The sequence below is a fragment of the Myxocyprinus asiaticus genome, chromosome 29, assembly GCF_019703515.2.
Source record: "Myxocyprinus asiaticus isolate MX2 ecotype Aquarium Trade chromosome 29, UBuf_Myxa_2, whole genome shotgun sequence".
NCBI lineage: Eukaryota > Metazoa > Chordata > Actinopteri > Cypriniformes > Catostomidae > Myxocyprinus > Myxocyprinus asiaticus.
The window spans coordinates 13278169-13295403 of NC_059372.1; the positions used below are offsets into that span (position 1 = coordinate 13278169).

At 33.5% G+C, this 17235-nt stretch overlaps 1 protein-coding gene across 1 annotated transcript; it reads right to left on the reverse strand.

Annotated features, from left to right (window-relative positions):
* Positions 1-2330: 2330 nt before the first annotated feature.
* On the reverse strand, positions 2331-16846 carry si:ch211-207e14.4 (interleukin-17 receptor D). The gene is made up of 12 exons (XM_051661718.1): positions 16676-16846; positions 14977-15061; positions 13671-13829; positions 10198-10316; positions 9500-9623; positions 9262-9300; positions 9022-9167; positions 8664-8738; positions 5926-5992; positions 5508-5657; positions 5096-5268; positions 2331-4058 (listed from the first exon to the last, which is right to left on the reverse strand). Exons 1-12 carry the CDS (start codon positions 16844-16846, stop codon positions 3534-3536), a joined length of 1833 nt encoding a protein of 610 aa, XP_051517678.1. The 3' UTR covers positions 2331-3533.
* Positions 16847-17235: the final 389 nt, after the last annotated feature.

The window sequence follows — 17235 nt, forward strand, 5'->3', positions numbered from 1 at the left end:
AATCGGGAAGGAGGCGCTAGAGAGCAGCTGCCTGTATGAATATTCATTACGCTATTGCGGGAGACTTTTTTTGTTTAGTAAACACTATACAATTATTACTATTTACAATTAATTACGAATAGTAAGTATTATATAATAAATCATTATAAATATACTATTTATAACAAGTAAAAAATAAAATGAAACCGGAAGTTTGCGGGTGACGTCAATGGTACTATGAAGAAGGCGTAGCTAGGACACATAAGTTAATTTATATTTATGAGACCATCCTTCACCCTAATAGTTGGATTCTTAAAGGTGCAAAATGTAGTATATTTACTGCATTAAAGCATACAATTATTATAATATGTTATCAGAGATTTAGGAAACATGCTAAGCTGTAATACTGGCTTCTCTGAAAACAATGCTACAGCCAGTATATTATATATATTATAGTAATGTCCGTTCCGGGCCGGAATTTCTGTTTGTGTTTTGGCCTGTGTGATCTCGCCCACTGCCCATTTCCAATAGTATTTCGACACCCCGGGTTGCCAGATTTGAAACAAGTTAGCGGCAAATACAGCGCGCTGCAGCCATGGAAGTCAGCAATACATCTAGCTAACATTGACAGAGTTATATATAAATAAAAAAAAAAAAATGAGCTGGTTTATAGTTTGCAAACAATAAAAACATAGCAAACGTATACATTAGCTGATCAACTTACAGTGTAAGGCTTGTCGCTTGCCATTGTCAGTTTGCTCGTTCCTGTTGCGTATCCTCAACCTGGCAAACCACGTGAGCTACAAGTCTGGGGAGGAGGGGGCGGGGGAAACATCTCTCTCTAATATTTAGAATTTGGACTGCAGTACCCATTTTAAACACGTAATGTCAATGTTACGTATTGCTCCTTTAAAATTGGGGTGCTTGATGTTGGGTCATCTTCATTGCTGCTTCAAAAATAATGGCAATAAAATATGACAATGAAACCTTTCTCTGTGACATTATTGAATCTTGTTCCAAATAATAATAAAAAAATAAATAAAAAAATTCTCAGCAATAGTGTGCAATGTACAGACTTTTTTCGGTGGTCTACATTTATTCTTGTCTACATTAATTATATATTAGGCCTCATTTACAATGGAATGAAGGTTAAATTCTTTATAAGAATAAATCATTATTTCTTAAAAACTGTTTTGAAAATTCTTCAGGTCATTCCGGTTATTACATTTACATTTATTCATTTGGCACACGCTTTTATCCAAAGCGACTTACAAAAGAGGAAAACATAAGCGAATCATCATAAGGAGACAGTAGTACGAAAAGTACCATATTACAAAGTTTCACTAGCATCAGAATAGTATTCAAAATAGAATAAAGTGCAACAGGAATTATTATTATTATTATTATTATTTTTAATGACTGGTTAAGTGCTCATGGAAAAGAGGTGTTTTTAGTCATTTTTTGTAGACAGAGAGTGAGTCAGCTTCACAGTTGGAGTTGGGAAGGTCATTCCACCAACGTGGTATAATGAAGCCGAAAGTCCGGGAAAGTGTTTTGGTGCCTCTTTGTGTTGGTACAACAAGGTGACGTTCCTTAGCCGACCGCAGGCTTCTAGTGGGTGCGTAGCTCTGCATAAATGATTTTAGGTATGCTGGAGCAGACCCAGTGACTGTTTTGTATATGTTATCATTAGTTAATGCACTCTTAACTAACATGAACTAATAACGAACAATTATATTTTTATTAACTAACATTAACAAAGATTAATGCTGTAAAAAAAATATGTTGTTCATTGTTAGTTCATGATGACTAATACATTAACTAATGTTAATGAATGGAACCTTATTGTAAAGTGTTACCATTGTGCCTTTGTATGCATTTGGATTTGGACTGGATAATGCACTTAAAGCAGCCAACAAATTCCTGGTATGCATGATGTTTAATGTTAAATGGTTATTTATCTTTATTAACATAGGCAATTTTCAGAAAACCTTTGGTTAGATATATCGAGATTTATTAGCATTTAAATTTACGATGGGTTTGCTTTATTGTGGAATGATGTGGTGTTCAGATTCTTTGAATATGGCCAAACTCAAGTAAAAAATAATAAAAATGTGATAAATGTGATTTTTGTTTTTTTGCTTATGTTTCATATTCATAAAACTGCGGTTAGGCTTATATATCATTTGCACTTTCATAAACAGCCTGCCAGCTGTTTCAGATTGTCCCCCCCCAAAAAAAAAAAAAAATAATAATAATAATAAATATATATATATATATATATATATATATATATATATATATATATATATATATATAAATAAGCTGGACACAGTACCCCTAACTGGCAAAATTGAAGTTTATTTATAAAATACCATGCAATAATATATTTTCTGTGCAAGAACTTATTTGTTTGTTTAGCTTGTATTCTGGAAACAAAGATATTTATCATGTTGAAATCAGAATAAGAAACTGGTGGGTTTCATTGTTATTCTTTGCTAAATGAGTGTTGTATTAATAATTAACGGAAGACCATACAAAGACATTTAGATGTATTTGCCACAAAGAATAATGTACAATAAAAAATAAAAAAAACAGTAAAAACAAAATTTCCCTTCATGTTATACAAAAGCAAAATAGCTGCAACATAAGTACTTAATTTTAAGAAACTGGCATTACTTCAAGAAAAAAGGTTATTTGGTAATAAAAAAGCAACACTTCAGGTCAACCTTAGGCAAATTACACTATCAAAAAAGTAATTAATATACTGCAATACATCAATAGTGCCCCTTTTTAATAACATTTTCACTATTTTGTTTGCCATTTGTTATACAGTGGCAGTGGTAATGGAAAAAGACTCCAATAGTGCCAAACTGATGGATGTGCATGCAAATACTATGAATATTCACTTGATTATGTTTCACATTCATATACAAAATGTGAAAAAAGATTATGAGCAAAAGATTACTTAAATGTATGCAGTTATAAATACACTTACAATTGGGACATTTAATTTACATTCACAATATTCTGCTCACACATAATCTTCCAACATAATTCAGCTTCCCTCATATTTGTTTTTTCACAATGGTCTGAAGAGTGACTAAAGACTCAAGCTGAACTACCTTTTTGCATTTTATGAAGAAAATTGGAGTGGTGCAAAACATGCCTCCACGATGGAAAGGTGTTGTGGGTGGTTGCCACACCATTGCTATGCACTTTCTAAGGTGTTCTAGGTGAATGCTAGGGTGATTCTAGGGTGTTTGGGGTAGCCCTAGTCAAAAAAGCCCAGGCTCAGGTCCCTCCTTTAATGCAAGTCTTTTGAATTTTTCATCTGGCAGGCTTAAATCATAAGTCCAATGAACACAGAAGCAACAGGGGGATAAAACCCCAAAAAGGAAATCTGGATGGTGTATCTTATTATAGTCAATAAAAGCCATTGTGTCTGAGAGACTGTCCTCAAATAACTTACCTCCCTATGTTCCATCTAGGGCATGTAATGGGTGTGAGTGCACACACTAAAGCAGTTTTATTACATTGTCTTGCTGGAGCCCTTATGAAATGATTGGAATTCCTACATGTTCCTCTTCAGTCTGCTCATCGAAGATAAGTGCTTTGGCCTCCTGGATGGCCAGCTGTAGTGCCAACCCAGCTGGGAGTTTAGAGTAACCGCTTTCTGAAATGTTATCCACCTGCAGGTAAAATCCAGGCTTCTGCAAAGCCACTCCATGAAGATGGGAGAAGAGCAAAGGTAAGTCTTTGGTCAGCGTGTATCTTGAAGCAAGGCCTAGTACAGCTGGGATATCTGATTCCTGTGAGTACTCAAAAATGGCAGCCATGTATTTGGAGAGGTCCTGACCCAGGGCTTTGGCACGGCACATCTCCTCTCCAATTATGGCAATAGTGGCTAAAGTGGTGTTCTTCATGGGTTCCTCGTCCTCGCACTTGTTTTTCAGGTTCTGAAGGAGACCTCTGGAGCAAACGACCAGCACAAAGTCACACTCCTTCATTCTCCTGCAATGCCACCCAAGATTGCCCTCCTCCATAATGCTAAGGGCCTCCCATAAGTCCAAATGCACCTAAATAGCGATATACAGAAATTATGTGAAAAATCTGTGAAAATTAATGTACGAATTGATTAATATAATTAGTATTTTAAAATACTTGGTCAACCAATATTTGTTTTATAACCAATGCAGATATATATATATATATATATATATATATATATATATATATATATATATATATATATATATATATATAATTTATATAATACATTTATTATAAATATAAAATGTATATATACTGTATATGGAAACCCATTTCCTTTGAAAAAAAAAGTGTTTGGTAAGTCATAATTATTCGATTCAAAGTCATATTCTTGAGAAAAAAGTCATACTTATGAGATAAAGGCAAAAACTCTAGATACTATCGAATACATTTGATTTTTTTTTATGTTGCAATTATGACTTAGTATCTCATAATTACTACTTTTAATCTCATAATTGGAACTTTTTATGTCTTTGAATCTAATAACTGACTTTTAATCTCGTAACTATGACTAAGTATCTCATAATTATGATATTTTACCTCAAAATGATGATGTTGAATCTAATCATTATTACTTTTATCTAATAAAACATGACTTAGTATCTGAAATTATGCAAAATTATTTTTTTCTTACATTTTGGCAGAAATGGGCTTCCATAATAATACAATTTAATTCACTTTCAAATTAATTTAAAGAGATGTACACAAAATTGCTGAAATCAAATGAACATTAATTTTACACAATATTTACTCATTATTCTCTCAAAATATATTAAGACAAAAAAAAAAAAAAAAAAAAACAGCATTATCAGTTGATTTTCTGGAGACAACACTTCATGGCCATTCACTAACATTTATAGACATCTGCCGATAATCTTAAAGTGCCCGAATATGACCAATTTATTGATCTGTGACTAATTGACATGATGATGGCCAAACAAAGGCTAATAAAGTATCTGTTGAACCATATCAAAGATGTTTTTATATATGTTCCTGCAATTACTCTGTTAAACTTGAATAGTCAAAGTAAGCCATATTTAATTTTAAAAAAGTGAACACTTACCTCTGTAGCCATGTGCTTTTGTAAAAAAGCAGCCAATTGCAACACGACTCTGACATGGGTGGGACCATCATTATTAGAGTAACAAATCAGAAGACGAGGGGGGCGGGTGTTATTGTCCAGCAAAACACATTGTCCTTCTTCCATATTTTTGTCATAGTACTGTTCAATTATATCTGAAAAGTAGAAAATACCAACATAATTACCCTTTAGAAAATAACAAAATGTACATCTTCATGCTTGAATTGTGACTGTGGGAAAAACTAAAGCTATAGACAAAAAATAGCAAACAAATAACTGTCCCAAATAACTGTTGCTATAACAATATCATATTGAAATATAAATATAATATGGTATTATTATTATTATATGTAAATGAAAAACCATTTTATTTTAAAGAATTACAAATACCCACCTGGTCTTAATTTAGTCTTGACTGTTTTCTTCTTCTTTCTTTTCTTAAAGACAACAGTGAAGGTGAGCACTGCAGTAGCAGCAAGCAAAATTCCCACTGACAAGAGTACAATGAGTGAAGGGCTCTCTGTGAAGTGTGAAGTTAATGGCTCTGATGGTGAGAATGGGAAAAATGACAAATCAATTATGTAATCTTTATGAAAACAGTTCTTAGAAGCATTTAATTCTTGTATAACACAACAGTTTCAATGGGTGTTGTCCCTTTGAAAGCTAGCTGGCAAATTGCTCCAAAACTTGCAGTTACACGCTGAGAGCAAAGTACTGATCTCCTAACGTGTCACACATTTTTTTTCATCATCTGGCCTTCATTTAACATGTAATAAATGTTTGAATCAGTTTACCCTGGATTTAGGAGTTACCTTCAGAGTTATGTTGAACCACAACAAAGAATGTTTTCCTAACGGCATCCACGATATCAGCTGCAATCTGAGGGGGGTTGACATTAGTACATTCAGAAATTTCAAGCAAAGCCAAACATTTACTTCCAGCATTACCACAGAACTGTGATGGTATCAGATGGTAACAACACCATAGTGGTTTTATATTTCCCATGGTCCTGAATAGTGATCATATTCATGTACCATGGTATATCTGCATGCAGGGATGGGAGGGTTACTTTTGAAATGTATTCCACTACAGATTACAGAATACATGCTGTAAAATGTAATTTGTAACATATTTCATTAGATTACTCAAGGTCAGTAACGTATTCTAAATACTCTGAATTACTTCTTCAGCACTGGAAGATTTTTTTTCACTTGTTTTGACTATAAAAACTCTGCCAGTACAGTAAGACAAAATACACGTTAAAAATACATTCTCTGAAAAACCTAAATATCTTATGCAGTGTTGTTTCTCAAACAAGATAAATCAAATTGATCTTGTTTTAAGGATTTTTAGATATTTTTACAGGAAAACAATACAAAAATTATGATCAAGAATAAGATTTTTGCCCTGATATCAAAGGTCTTACTAGCAAAAAATTAATTATGATCCAATGTGAATTTTCTTGATAAAAAAAATATGATCGTGCCTGATAACATGTGCATGTAAAATGGCTAGAAATAGTATTTTAGCTTAGCATAAAACTGAGAATTTACACAAGGTTTATTTCTATTTCTTCTGCTCCAAACTTACTTCAAACTTACTTCTCTGTCTGCTCGTATGAATGTAACACATCATAAGAAAGTGTTTCACCGCTGTTCAAATGCACTTTAGATTGCATCATTTACATGTATAAATGTTTTTTCATCTGAAAGGACTAAATATTAAATGAAACAAATGACAATAAAATGCAAAGTAATCTCTTCAATAATCAAAATACTTTTTGAATGTAACTCTACATACCAATTATTTAAATTGTAACTGTAATGGAATACATGTATACATACATGTTACATGTATTCCGTTACTCCCCAACCCTGTCTGCATGATACTATACTGTACTTCAAAGAATACCATGGTATTACCATGGTACATGTCCAAAACTCTAAGCTATTACCTAAGAGTTATACTTTTAGAAATGATCAACAAAAGCATATATTTACTTCATTTTACCTCACTGAAATTCATCAATTATAATAATAAAAAAAGAAAAAAATTGTTGTGGCAGTATTACAGTACTCTGGTGGTATCAGATGGTAACACCATGGTAGTTCGATAATTACAATGGTACTGAATCATTACTATATTAATCTGCCATTGTGTATTTACACGGAAAGGAATGTTCCAGGTTTAATAAAAATGTATGCTCAAATGAAAGCAATTGTGGCATAATATTGATAACCACAAAAAATAATGTAGACCCGTCCCTCATTTATTAAAAACATAAGCAAAAAAAATCAAAGAATATGGTTACAGTAATGTTTATGTCTTTTGTCTATACTTCTGAAACCGTGTGTTTTTTAATGTTAATGAACTTGACCCATTCACTTTCACTGTAAATGCCTTAATAGCGTAACCAAGATTTTAGTCTAAATTATATTTTGTTGTAATCAACATTATGTCACAAATGCTGTTAAAGGGATAGTTCACCCAAAAATAAAAATTCTCTCATCATTTACTCACCCACATGCTATACAAGATGTGTATGACTTTCTTTCTTCTGCAGAACAGAAACAAAGATTTTTAGAAGAATATCTCAGCTCTGTATGTCCATACAATGCAAGTGAATGGTGACCAGATCTTTGAAGCTCCATAAATCACATAAAAGCCACATAAAGGTAATCCATAAGACTCCAGTGGTTAAATTCATATCTTCAGAAGCATTGTGATATGTGTGGTTAGAAAAAAAAAAATCAATATTTAAGTCCTTTTTTACCATAGATCTCCACTTTAACTTTCACATTTTGAAGTGAAAGTGGAGATCTATGGTAAAAAGGACTTAAATATTTATCTGTTTCTCACGCACACTTATCACAACACTTCTGAATGGATTTGGATTTAACCACTGGAGCTTTATGGATTACTTTTAGGCTGCCTTTATATGCTTTTTGGGCCTTCAAAGTTCTGGCCACCATTCACTTGCATTATAAGGACCTACAGAGCTGAGATATACTTCTAAATATATTTGTTTGTGTTCTGCAGAAGGCAGTCATATACGTCTGGGATGGCATGAGGGTGAGTAAATGATGACAGAATTTTCATTTTTGGGTGAACTATACCTTTAACTTGTAATGAATATGGAACATTTATTTAAGGTACTGTACTTACAAATAATACCATGCTATTACCATGGTACCTTTTGTTATTTTAGTGATATGTCAGCTTAAAAGATATCATATCAACATTTCTGCTTTTTATATTTCAGTATTCGGGCACTTTTATTTATAGGGATAGTACAGAGATGAAAAACAGATTGTATGAAAATAGGGGAGAATGTGATTGGAAAATAATCCAAATTTAAACTCAAATTGCCCATATAAGCTCGTAAGCTGAATTTACTGGATCATGTGCATTAACCGCTAGGCCATGGCTCCCACCAACATAAGTGCATAAAACTTCACTTGAACAACTAGCTTCATATCTACAAGCCTATTGTTGCAATTGCCTGAATGTTTGTGAATGACTGAGAAATCAAATGATGCAATAGACTTACCTCACAGGTGTAGTTTGTACCTGCTTGGAGATTCGGCAAACGGTATGTGTGATGTGTCTTGTTTACACTGAAATCCTAAGAGCAACATTATTATGACTTAACGTAGACAGTTAAGACAAAGAAAAAAAGCTAAACATTTTAGAAATATTTTGCAATGTCTTTAATTGTTATTTTTATTTATTTATTTATTTATAATTATATACATACATTTAATATAATAAATAAATGATATATTGTAATATACAGTATATTGCATATAATGTATAATGATTCATTGTATCTGTATCATAAAAAATATGCTTTATACAAATTGTATATATTATCATTTCAATTCAAAATGATGTTTTATGAAACCCACTGGCTTAATATCTGTGTAATTTCGTAGTCCACCTCCAAAGCATGATGAAAAATAGTGCCGTATTTTGAAGTTCTCAGGTGCAAGGTTAAAGGTCACGAGAACGTCCCGGTTCTCCTGGTGTACCTCAATGTAGTTTGGATACCAATCTATAATGATTGTCAGAGCATAGATAATCACATTGCCATGAAAAAGATATCAAAAACAAGCACAGAAAAGAGTCATAAATGTAACTGAACACACCTTTCTTACACTCTTCAAGACCATTTTTTTCAGGACATGCTGTAAAGACAGAGATGCTTTTGACATGTTTACGACATTTTAAAAACCTGTTAAAGCTGTTACAAGTCAACAGGTGTATGTCACATGTTGAAAGAATGTATATTATACATTGTCAGCATTGTTGATGGATACTGAATTAATTACAGGGTTTATTTTTAATCAGAGGTGATAAAGTGTTTGTGGGAGTGTGTATCCTTACTGCGTGTAAAAAAATGTTTCTTCTCATGAAACTGGTCCCACCGCTCAGGGACAGGCAATGCCATGATAGTCACGACATATTCAGTATCCAATGACAGATGTGTGAAGGGGTCTGAGTAATAAACCTATGAAAACCATCACGGAAATATGTTACGGAAATAACTTCAGACTTAAAGAAGTAGGCTACATGTCAATGAGTGCACACAATTGAACGTAACTAGGGTCAAAGTGAAAACAAAAATGGACAGAAGAATATGAATGTTGAAAAAAATGTCATAAGGTTGCATAAAAACAAAAACAAAAGAACAAAAACAAGACGCAACGTGACAAATGGAATCTAACAGATTGCAGTCTCAAGACACTGTACTCATTGCATGAGATGCTAAAAAAGGAGCGAGATGGATCACAATGGTCAAAGATGGCCATTTGGCTCATGTTTCCATAGAAAAAAAAATCCCAACAATGCAGATGAAATTTCTTTTTAAAAAACATAATTAAACGGCCCCTAAACCCTGTTTTTTCTTATAATGTGGTACATGTTACATATTATATTGCATACTATCATACTATCATATTACATATTAATTTTGCATATTAAATATAAACAGAATTTTCATGTAGTACATACTATTAATGTTGCATTTTAAGCACAAAGAAATATTGTTGTAGATGCTACCCAGTTTGTTGTTTTTTACATACCGTTTGGGCATGTGCAGGGGTGAGAGACAGATTATTACGAAGGAGAAAGAGTTGACATACGACCTGAGAGCCACCAAGTGCTTGCAGGGTTACTTGAAATCCATGTAAGTATGCAATACCTGCAATGTATATCAATCAATTAATAAAATTAATAATTTCAATCAGTAAAATAATTATTTTGGGATGGTATATGCTTCAAGGAAATTCAATTGAAATTGGATTGTATTTTCCTCTGTTTAGTAGGTTATAGTTTAGTTATAAAAATAGAATCTAAGAAGTTTTTCTTTATTTATTTATTTTATTGCATGAATGTATTCACAGTAATGCACTTACAATGGAAGTTTATGCAACAAGGCATTCCAGAGGGTTTAAAAACAGAAATGTGTTGCTCCTATTTTTAAGCACTTATATTAATTCTTCACATAATTTGAAGCTATTTGAGCTGTAATGTTGTTTAAATTGGGCTTTTATCAGTGGGAATTGCATACTAGATGAATGAACAAAGTGGTTTATGAATCAGTCCCTTTCTGGTATCATGTGATTGTGTATTATGCAAATTGTATCACACTAAGCCATTTTATCATACTTATCTTACAGTGGATTTAAAAAGTCTACACACCCCTGTTAAAACAGCAGGCTTTTGTGATGTAAAAAATTAAACAAAGATAAATCATATCAGACTTTCTGATCCTTTAATGTAAAAATTACAACCTATGCAATACCACTGAAAAACAAAGTGACACATTTCAGAGAAAAAAAATAGAAAACTTAGAATAACTTAATTGCATAAGTGTGCACACCCTTTTATAATTGGGTATGTGGCTGTGTTCAGAATCAACCAGTCATCAAGTTCATATGAAATAGTACACACCTGTCTTCACCTTAAGTGACTCTGTAGTATTTTTCTGACATCTTCTTGGTTGCATGCTACTACAAGAGCCATAGGCCACAAAGAGCCATCAATGGGATCTCATTGCTGAAAGGTATCCATCAGGTGAGGGCTACAATTTTTTTTCCAAGGCATTAGATATACCATGAAACACAGTGAAGACATTCATCAACAAGTGGAGAAAGTATGGCACAACAGTGACATTATGCAGAACAGGACGGCCCTCCAAAATTGACGAGAAGACAAAGAGAAAACTGGTCAGGGAGGCTGGTAAGAGGCCTACAGCAACATTAAAGGAGCTGCAGCTCTTTCTGGCAAGTACTGGTTGCTCCCTACATGTGACAGTTATCTCCCGTATTCTTCATCTGTCTGGGCTATGGGGCAGGGTGGCAAGACGTAAGCCTTTTCTCACAAAAAAAAACAAAAAAAAACATCCAAGCCCGTAAAGACCTATATCCAGTCTCCCAAAACCATCTGGAAAAATGTGTTATGGTCTGATGACTTTTTGCCCAAAATTGTAAAAGGTATGTTTGGTGCAAAAACAACACTGCACATCAGCAAAAGTACACCATACCCACGGTGAAGCATGGTGGTGGCAGCATCATGCTTTGGGGCTGCTTTTCTTCAGCTGGAACTGGGGCTTTAGCGAAGGTGGAGGGAATCGTGAATGGCTCCAAGTACCAGTCAATTTTGGCACAGAACCTTCTGGCATCTGCTAGAAAACTGAAAATGAAGAGATCTCTCACCTTTCAGCATGACAATGATCCAAAGCACACATCCAAATCAACAAAAGAATGGCTTCAGCAAAAAAAAAAAAAGATTAATGTTTTGGAATGGCCCAGCCAGAGCCCAGACCTGAATCCTATAGAAAATCTGTGGGGGGGACCTGAAGAGGGCTGTACACAGGAGATGCCCTCACAATTTGACAGATCTGGAATGTTTTTGCAAAGAAGTGTGGGAAAATATTCCCAAGTCAAGATGTGCCAAGCTAATAGACTCTTATCCAAACAGATTGATTGCTGTAATAAAATCAAAGGGTGCTTCAACTAAGTATTAGTTCAGGGATGTGCACACTTATGCAGTTAGATTATTCTATTATTAAGTTTTTTATTATTATTTTTAATATGTTTCTCTGAAATGTGTCACATTTTGGTTTTCAGTGGCATTGCATAGGTTGTAATTTTTACATTTAAAGGTGCAAAAATTCTGATATGATTTACATTTGTTTAATTTTTTACATCACAAAAACCTTCTGTTTTAACAGGGGTGTGTAGACTTTTTATATCCACTGTATGTCAACCCGCAATTCTTGTGGCTACAGTTTTGAAACCGTGTATTTTAATGTTTATCCTCTATAGGCATTGTAAGTTCATAGCTGTAACCATACTACTATTTTCCTACAGTCTGAGGGACAATTAAAAATTATTTTCTGTGGTAAACAAACAGCACGTCACAGATCCTAAACAAAGTTTAACCCCTTAAACTCTGGTGCATTTTTGGGCTGCCGTCCACAATTTTTCACACTCAAATTTAAAAATATACAGTCACATTCCTGAGAGTGAGAGCTTTCATTTGATATATGATTCGTCCATTTAGGTGCTATGTGAAGGACTTTTATTTTCATATAAATATTTCCTCCCCATTACCTCTAGGGGGTGCTAATTTTCAACGTGACTTTTTTACTAAGTCTTATTTTGTTATTTTAAGTAACAAACGCAGAAGTGATCTCTGGAAAGTTCAGATTCTAAGCTTCAAATGATAACTAATATGCCTGACTTATGTACATGGAGACGTTAACATTTTAAGCATAAACATTTTCTGGGAAATAGTGAAATGGAGTTTAAGGGGTGTGGGGTTTAATACAAGTTAAGCGCAATCGACAGCATTTGTGTCATAATGTTGATTACCACAAAAAAATAATTTTCAGAAATGTGAAGGATATAATTTTATAAAAGCACTTGCATTAATTCTTATTTTAAAACGTGTATTATTTGAGCTGTACGTTTGTTTAAATCAATGTTTTTACAGTCATTTTAGGGTTTAGGGTTTTACTGGGTTACCTTGTTATGGCAACGAAGTTGTAAAATTGGATATAACTTTACACAGAAAAGGTAAGCAATTTTATCATACTAAAAATATGTAAGCATGCATATTTGTTACGTCTTGTGGCTATACTTTTGAAACAGTGAGTCTTTTAACGTTTATGGATTGGCCCCATTCACTTCCATTGTAAGTGCCTCACTGGAATCTTGTAAATTGGAGCATTCCTTTAAAATGCCTTGTTTACAGGCACAATGGTGAAATTTAGTTCATGAATCAACCCTTACATCTGTTTAAACGTACACCCTGTCATACAACCGGATTCATGAAACATTCTTAAAAAATAACATTCTTCTTCTTCTTAACCATTTTCTTTTTTTTATAGTTAAAAAAATATATTTTTCTTTAACCATCAACATTTAGAGCAAGATACCTTCTACCAAGTTCTTATAATTTATTCTAGATTTTATGAATCCAGCCCCAGATCTTTAACAGCAGACTACACCACCCATCATCAGAAGCTGTGTTTGTATTTTTACATTACCGTATTGGCTTGGGCTCCATGACACAGTAATGGCATCATATGGAGTATCTTCACTGTCTTCAAACTCAATGCTAATACTGTGTGGTGCATTAACATAATGCTGGCAGACCTCTGGGGTTTCTTGGCCTAGAAAAGAGTAACAAGGCCAAGGTACACAACCTGGCCGAGGAGAGGAGTTACTCCACAGTATGTGTAAACAATTATAGGTTTTTCCTGTCAGATGAAGATCCTGCCATCGTACTACTTTAGAGAAAAGTAAACAGTTATATAATAGCCAGGGGCTAAATACTTGCACATTTAATTTGACTAAAATATTAACAAAAACATTTTAGCTTTATAAACAGACTGATGAAATCAAAAGGCAGAAGTGATATACCAACTTTGTGAACAGAAAGTTGTTGAAACAGAACATAACATTGACTTAATATAACTTGTTAAATAAGCTTAATGTCTTTTTAAGTAAACTTGACTTTCTTAGTTCAATCAACTACAGTCTAATACAGTTCAAACTGAATTTTGAAGTTCAACTACTTACAAGTAGTTAATTCTATTACCACAAAAATTAGTTTTGACTCATCCCTCCATTTCTTTAAAAAAAGCAAAAAATCATTGTTACAGTGAGGCACTTACAATGGAAGTGAATGGGGCCAATTTTCAGAGGGTTTAAACACAGAAATGTGACGCTTCTAATTTTATAAAAGCACCTACATTAATTCTTCTGTTAAAACTTGTGTATTATTTGAGCTGTAAAGTTGTTTAAATAGTCATTTTAACAGTCATTTTAGGGTTTGTTGACATTACATCATCATGGTAACAAAGTTGTAAAATTGGATATAACTACACAGAAAAGGTTAGTAAGTGATTTTATCACACGAAAATCATTTTTACACATATATCCTTTATGTCTTGTGGTTATACTTTTGAAACCGTGAGTATTTTAATGTTTAAAAATTGGCACCCATTCACTTCCATTATAAGTGCCTCACTGGAACTCAGATTTTTTTAAAACGAGTCAAAATAAATTTTTGTGGTAATCAATATTATGCCACAAATGCTGTCGATTGAGCTCAACTTGTATTGAACCCGGAATATCCCTTTCAGAAGGAAGATTTAAGTCATACTGAATGTAATGAGCACTTTGAAGGTAAAAAAAAATGAAGTATTTGCCTTGAAAAGTCCAATTTGCCCAAAGTAATACCAAAGTAATGAAGCACAATTCCTCAAGTACTTTTACATCCCTGTTAATACTGGATGTCAATTAACCTTTGCAAAGACCCTTGAATCTTGACCGAGCTGGATTACTTACTTCCATAAGGACTGTTAGAGGGAATACTGAGAGAGAACTGCACATCATCCGCTGTGATTCTGCAGTATTCACATTCTGGGTCTCCCTGAAAATAAACCAGTCTGTCATAAAATTGGACTTTTCAGTTCTGGAAAGGGGATTTTAAGCTTTTCAAGCTTTTTTGTTTAATAATTCATTATGTCAACACTGTCAGACAGACAAACAGATAGATAGATTGATCTTCATATGAAAGAGCATAGGCTGAAAGATACTGTAAAGAACCCTTAAAAAAACTTTTTAGTAACCAGAAAAAAACAGCTAGAGAAGACAGGCTTGAAATAATCTCCAGCATGGGATAGAAGCAAAGGAGAAAAAAAAAAAAAAAACGGAACAAAGAAATCATAGACACTTAAGTACACAAATGTGAACATAAAGTATATCATGGGTCACAGTAATGCATCCAGGCATCTGTGAGAATAAGCATGAATGGTGAAAGTGGAAACAAATTGCTCAATGAAGAAGAAAAGTTTTTAGTTTAGCAAACAAATTTAGCCAAAAATTTAGAATGTCCTACGCAAGGATATCATCATATTCCTTGGCATCAAAACATTTGAAAACTCCTGATCTAAGCCAAGGGTGGCTATTTTGAAAAAGCAATAATAAAAAGTTGTTTTTATTTACCACTTTTGGAAACTGCATAATTTCTATACTTCCATTTGTACCATGTGTAGTTTTTATGCCTTTATTATTATTATAAAATGTGAAACAATGAGTAGGTGTGTCCAAACTTTTGTCTGGTAGTGTACAGAAAGTTCAAACACTATAAATAAAATTCAAATGATGATCATTTTAATTTGCAATTGTGCTAGTTCTTGACTGGAACCAGTCATTACTGATTGATGTCAAAACCTAAAAAGTTTCTATAATACAATAATGTATGGACACTTTCATGTCACAGGGGTTGATTTTTATTAAAACAAACAGATTTTAACATTTATTTAATTATGTTGTATACTGTATATGAAAGTCACATTAAAACTGACTTGGACATTTTTACCAGGCCTTAAAACATTTATGTTGTAGTATTTTCCAAATGCCTTTTATGTACAGATTTGACTGTTTTAGCCTTGTCCCAGACCCAGATTTGCAAAGTGAAAACTCATTATAAAAATACAAATGATAAAATGTGTAATAAGATAATCTAAACACAGAAAGAAATAAACAAACCATTTCAATTTTGGTGTCAAAATAATTTCTATCGATTTTTCAAAAATTACAACTGTGCCACAGTTATGGCATTATTTCCACCACACCAAACAACATTGCCTCTAATAAAGCTCCTGCCCCCTCCTTGAAGTAAGAAAAGAGAATTCAAGGTTAATATCAATTGTGAGCAGAATATTTTTATAGGGAGCCATTTCCAATCTAACTTTACTTTTGCCAAATTATGCAAAAGAGTGTGAAAATATCAATTATTTGATTTTTGACTAATAAAAAAAACAAAAACTAAATACTGAGTATGAATGTTTTAACGAGAAGTCCACGGTGCTAAAAGTAACAAAATTGAACAAACACCCATATATATTTATATTATTCTTTCGTACTTCTATAGTATTCACAATAGTGAATTTAAAATTAAAGCTTTGTACAATTGCTCTAAATGGTACCAATGATTCCTTAATGTTGATTGTTTACTGGAAGTGAAAGTATGTAGTCTTACCTGCTGGATACATTCAAGCGTGCAGCTCTGAGGTCTGTACGATGTTCGTTCTGCATGGACACCAAGACACAAGCTGCCCAACAGGAGCAGGTCCAGGGTCAGTGTGGATGACCACATTATGTTCCCTTCCCCTGCCTTGAAAACTTGCTTCAATCCCCTAAAAAGCAACATCCTGCAAATATGCTCGCTCAGGTCTATTCAGAAACTCAAGACCAGTTGAGTAAAAGCGGAAGGGGTGGAGAAGGGAGGAGGTAGGCAAAGGGAGCAGAGGGTGTGTTGCCCTGAGGGTAAATTGTAAAGCTGAAGAGGCAATCCATCAACATTTCAGCCAGGTATGCTGTTTACAATTTCAAAGCTGATAAGAATCTGATCATTCGGCTTAAAACCTGATCGTGCAACAGAATACTGACCAAAATCAATCACACCATTGAGTATTCCTGCAGGAATAAGTAGCCAATGGCCAAAAATAACATACAGCATCTGTGAAAACAAGGTTTGTGGTTACTACGTGTCCCCAAGAAACCCACCATGTGGATTTATGTCCAAAGTCTCTTGCTTTA

Coding starts and splice junctions, on each gene's coding strand:
- si:ch211-207e14.4 (XM_051661718.1), bottom strand. CDS start 16,846: ATGTTGCTTTTTAGGGGATTGAAGCAAGTTTTCAAGGCAGGGGAAGGG. Junction 15,062..16,675: donor CGCTTGAATGTATCCAGCAG/GTAAGACTACAT, acceptor GTTTATTTTCAG/GGAGACCCAGAATGTGAATA. Junction 5,658..5,925: donor GGTTCAACATAACTCTGAAG/GTAACTCCTAAA, acceptor TCTCACCATCAG/AGCCATTAACTTCACACTTC.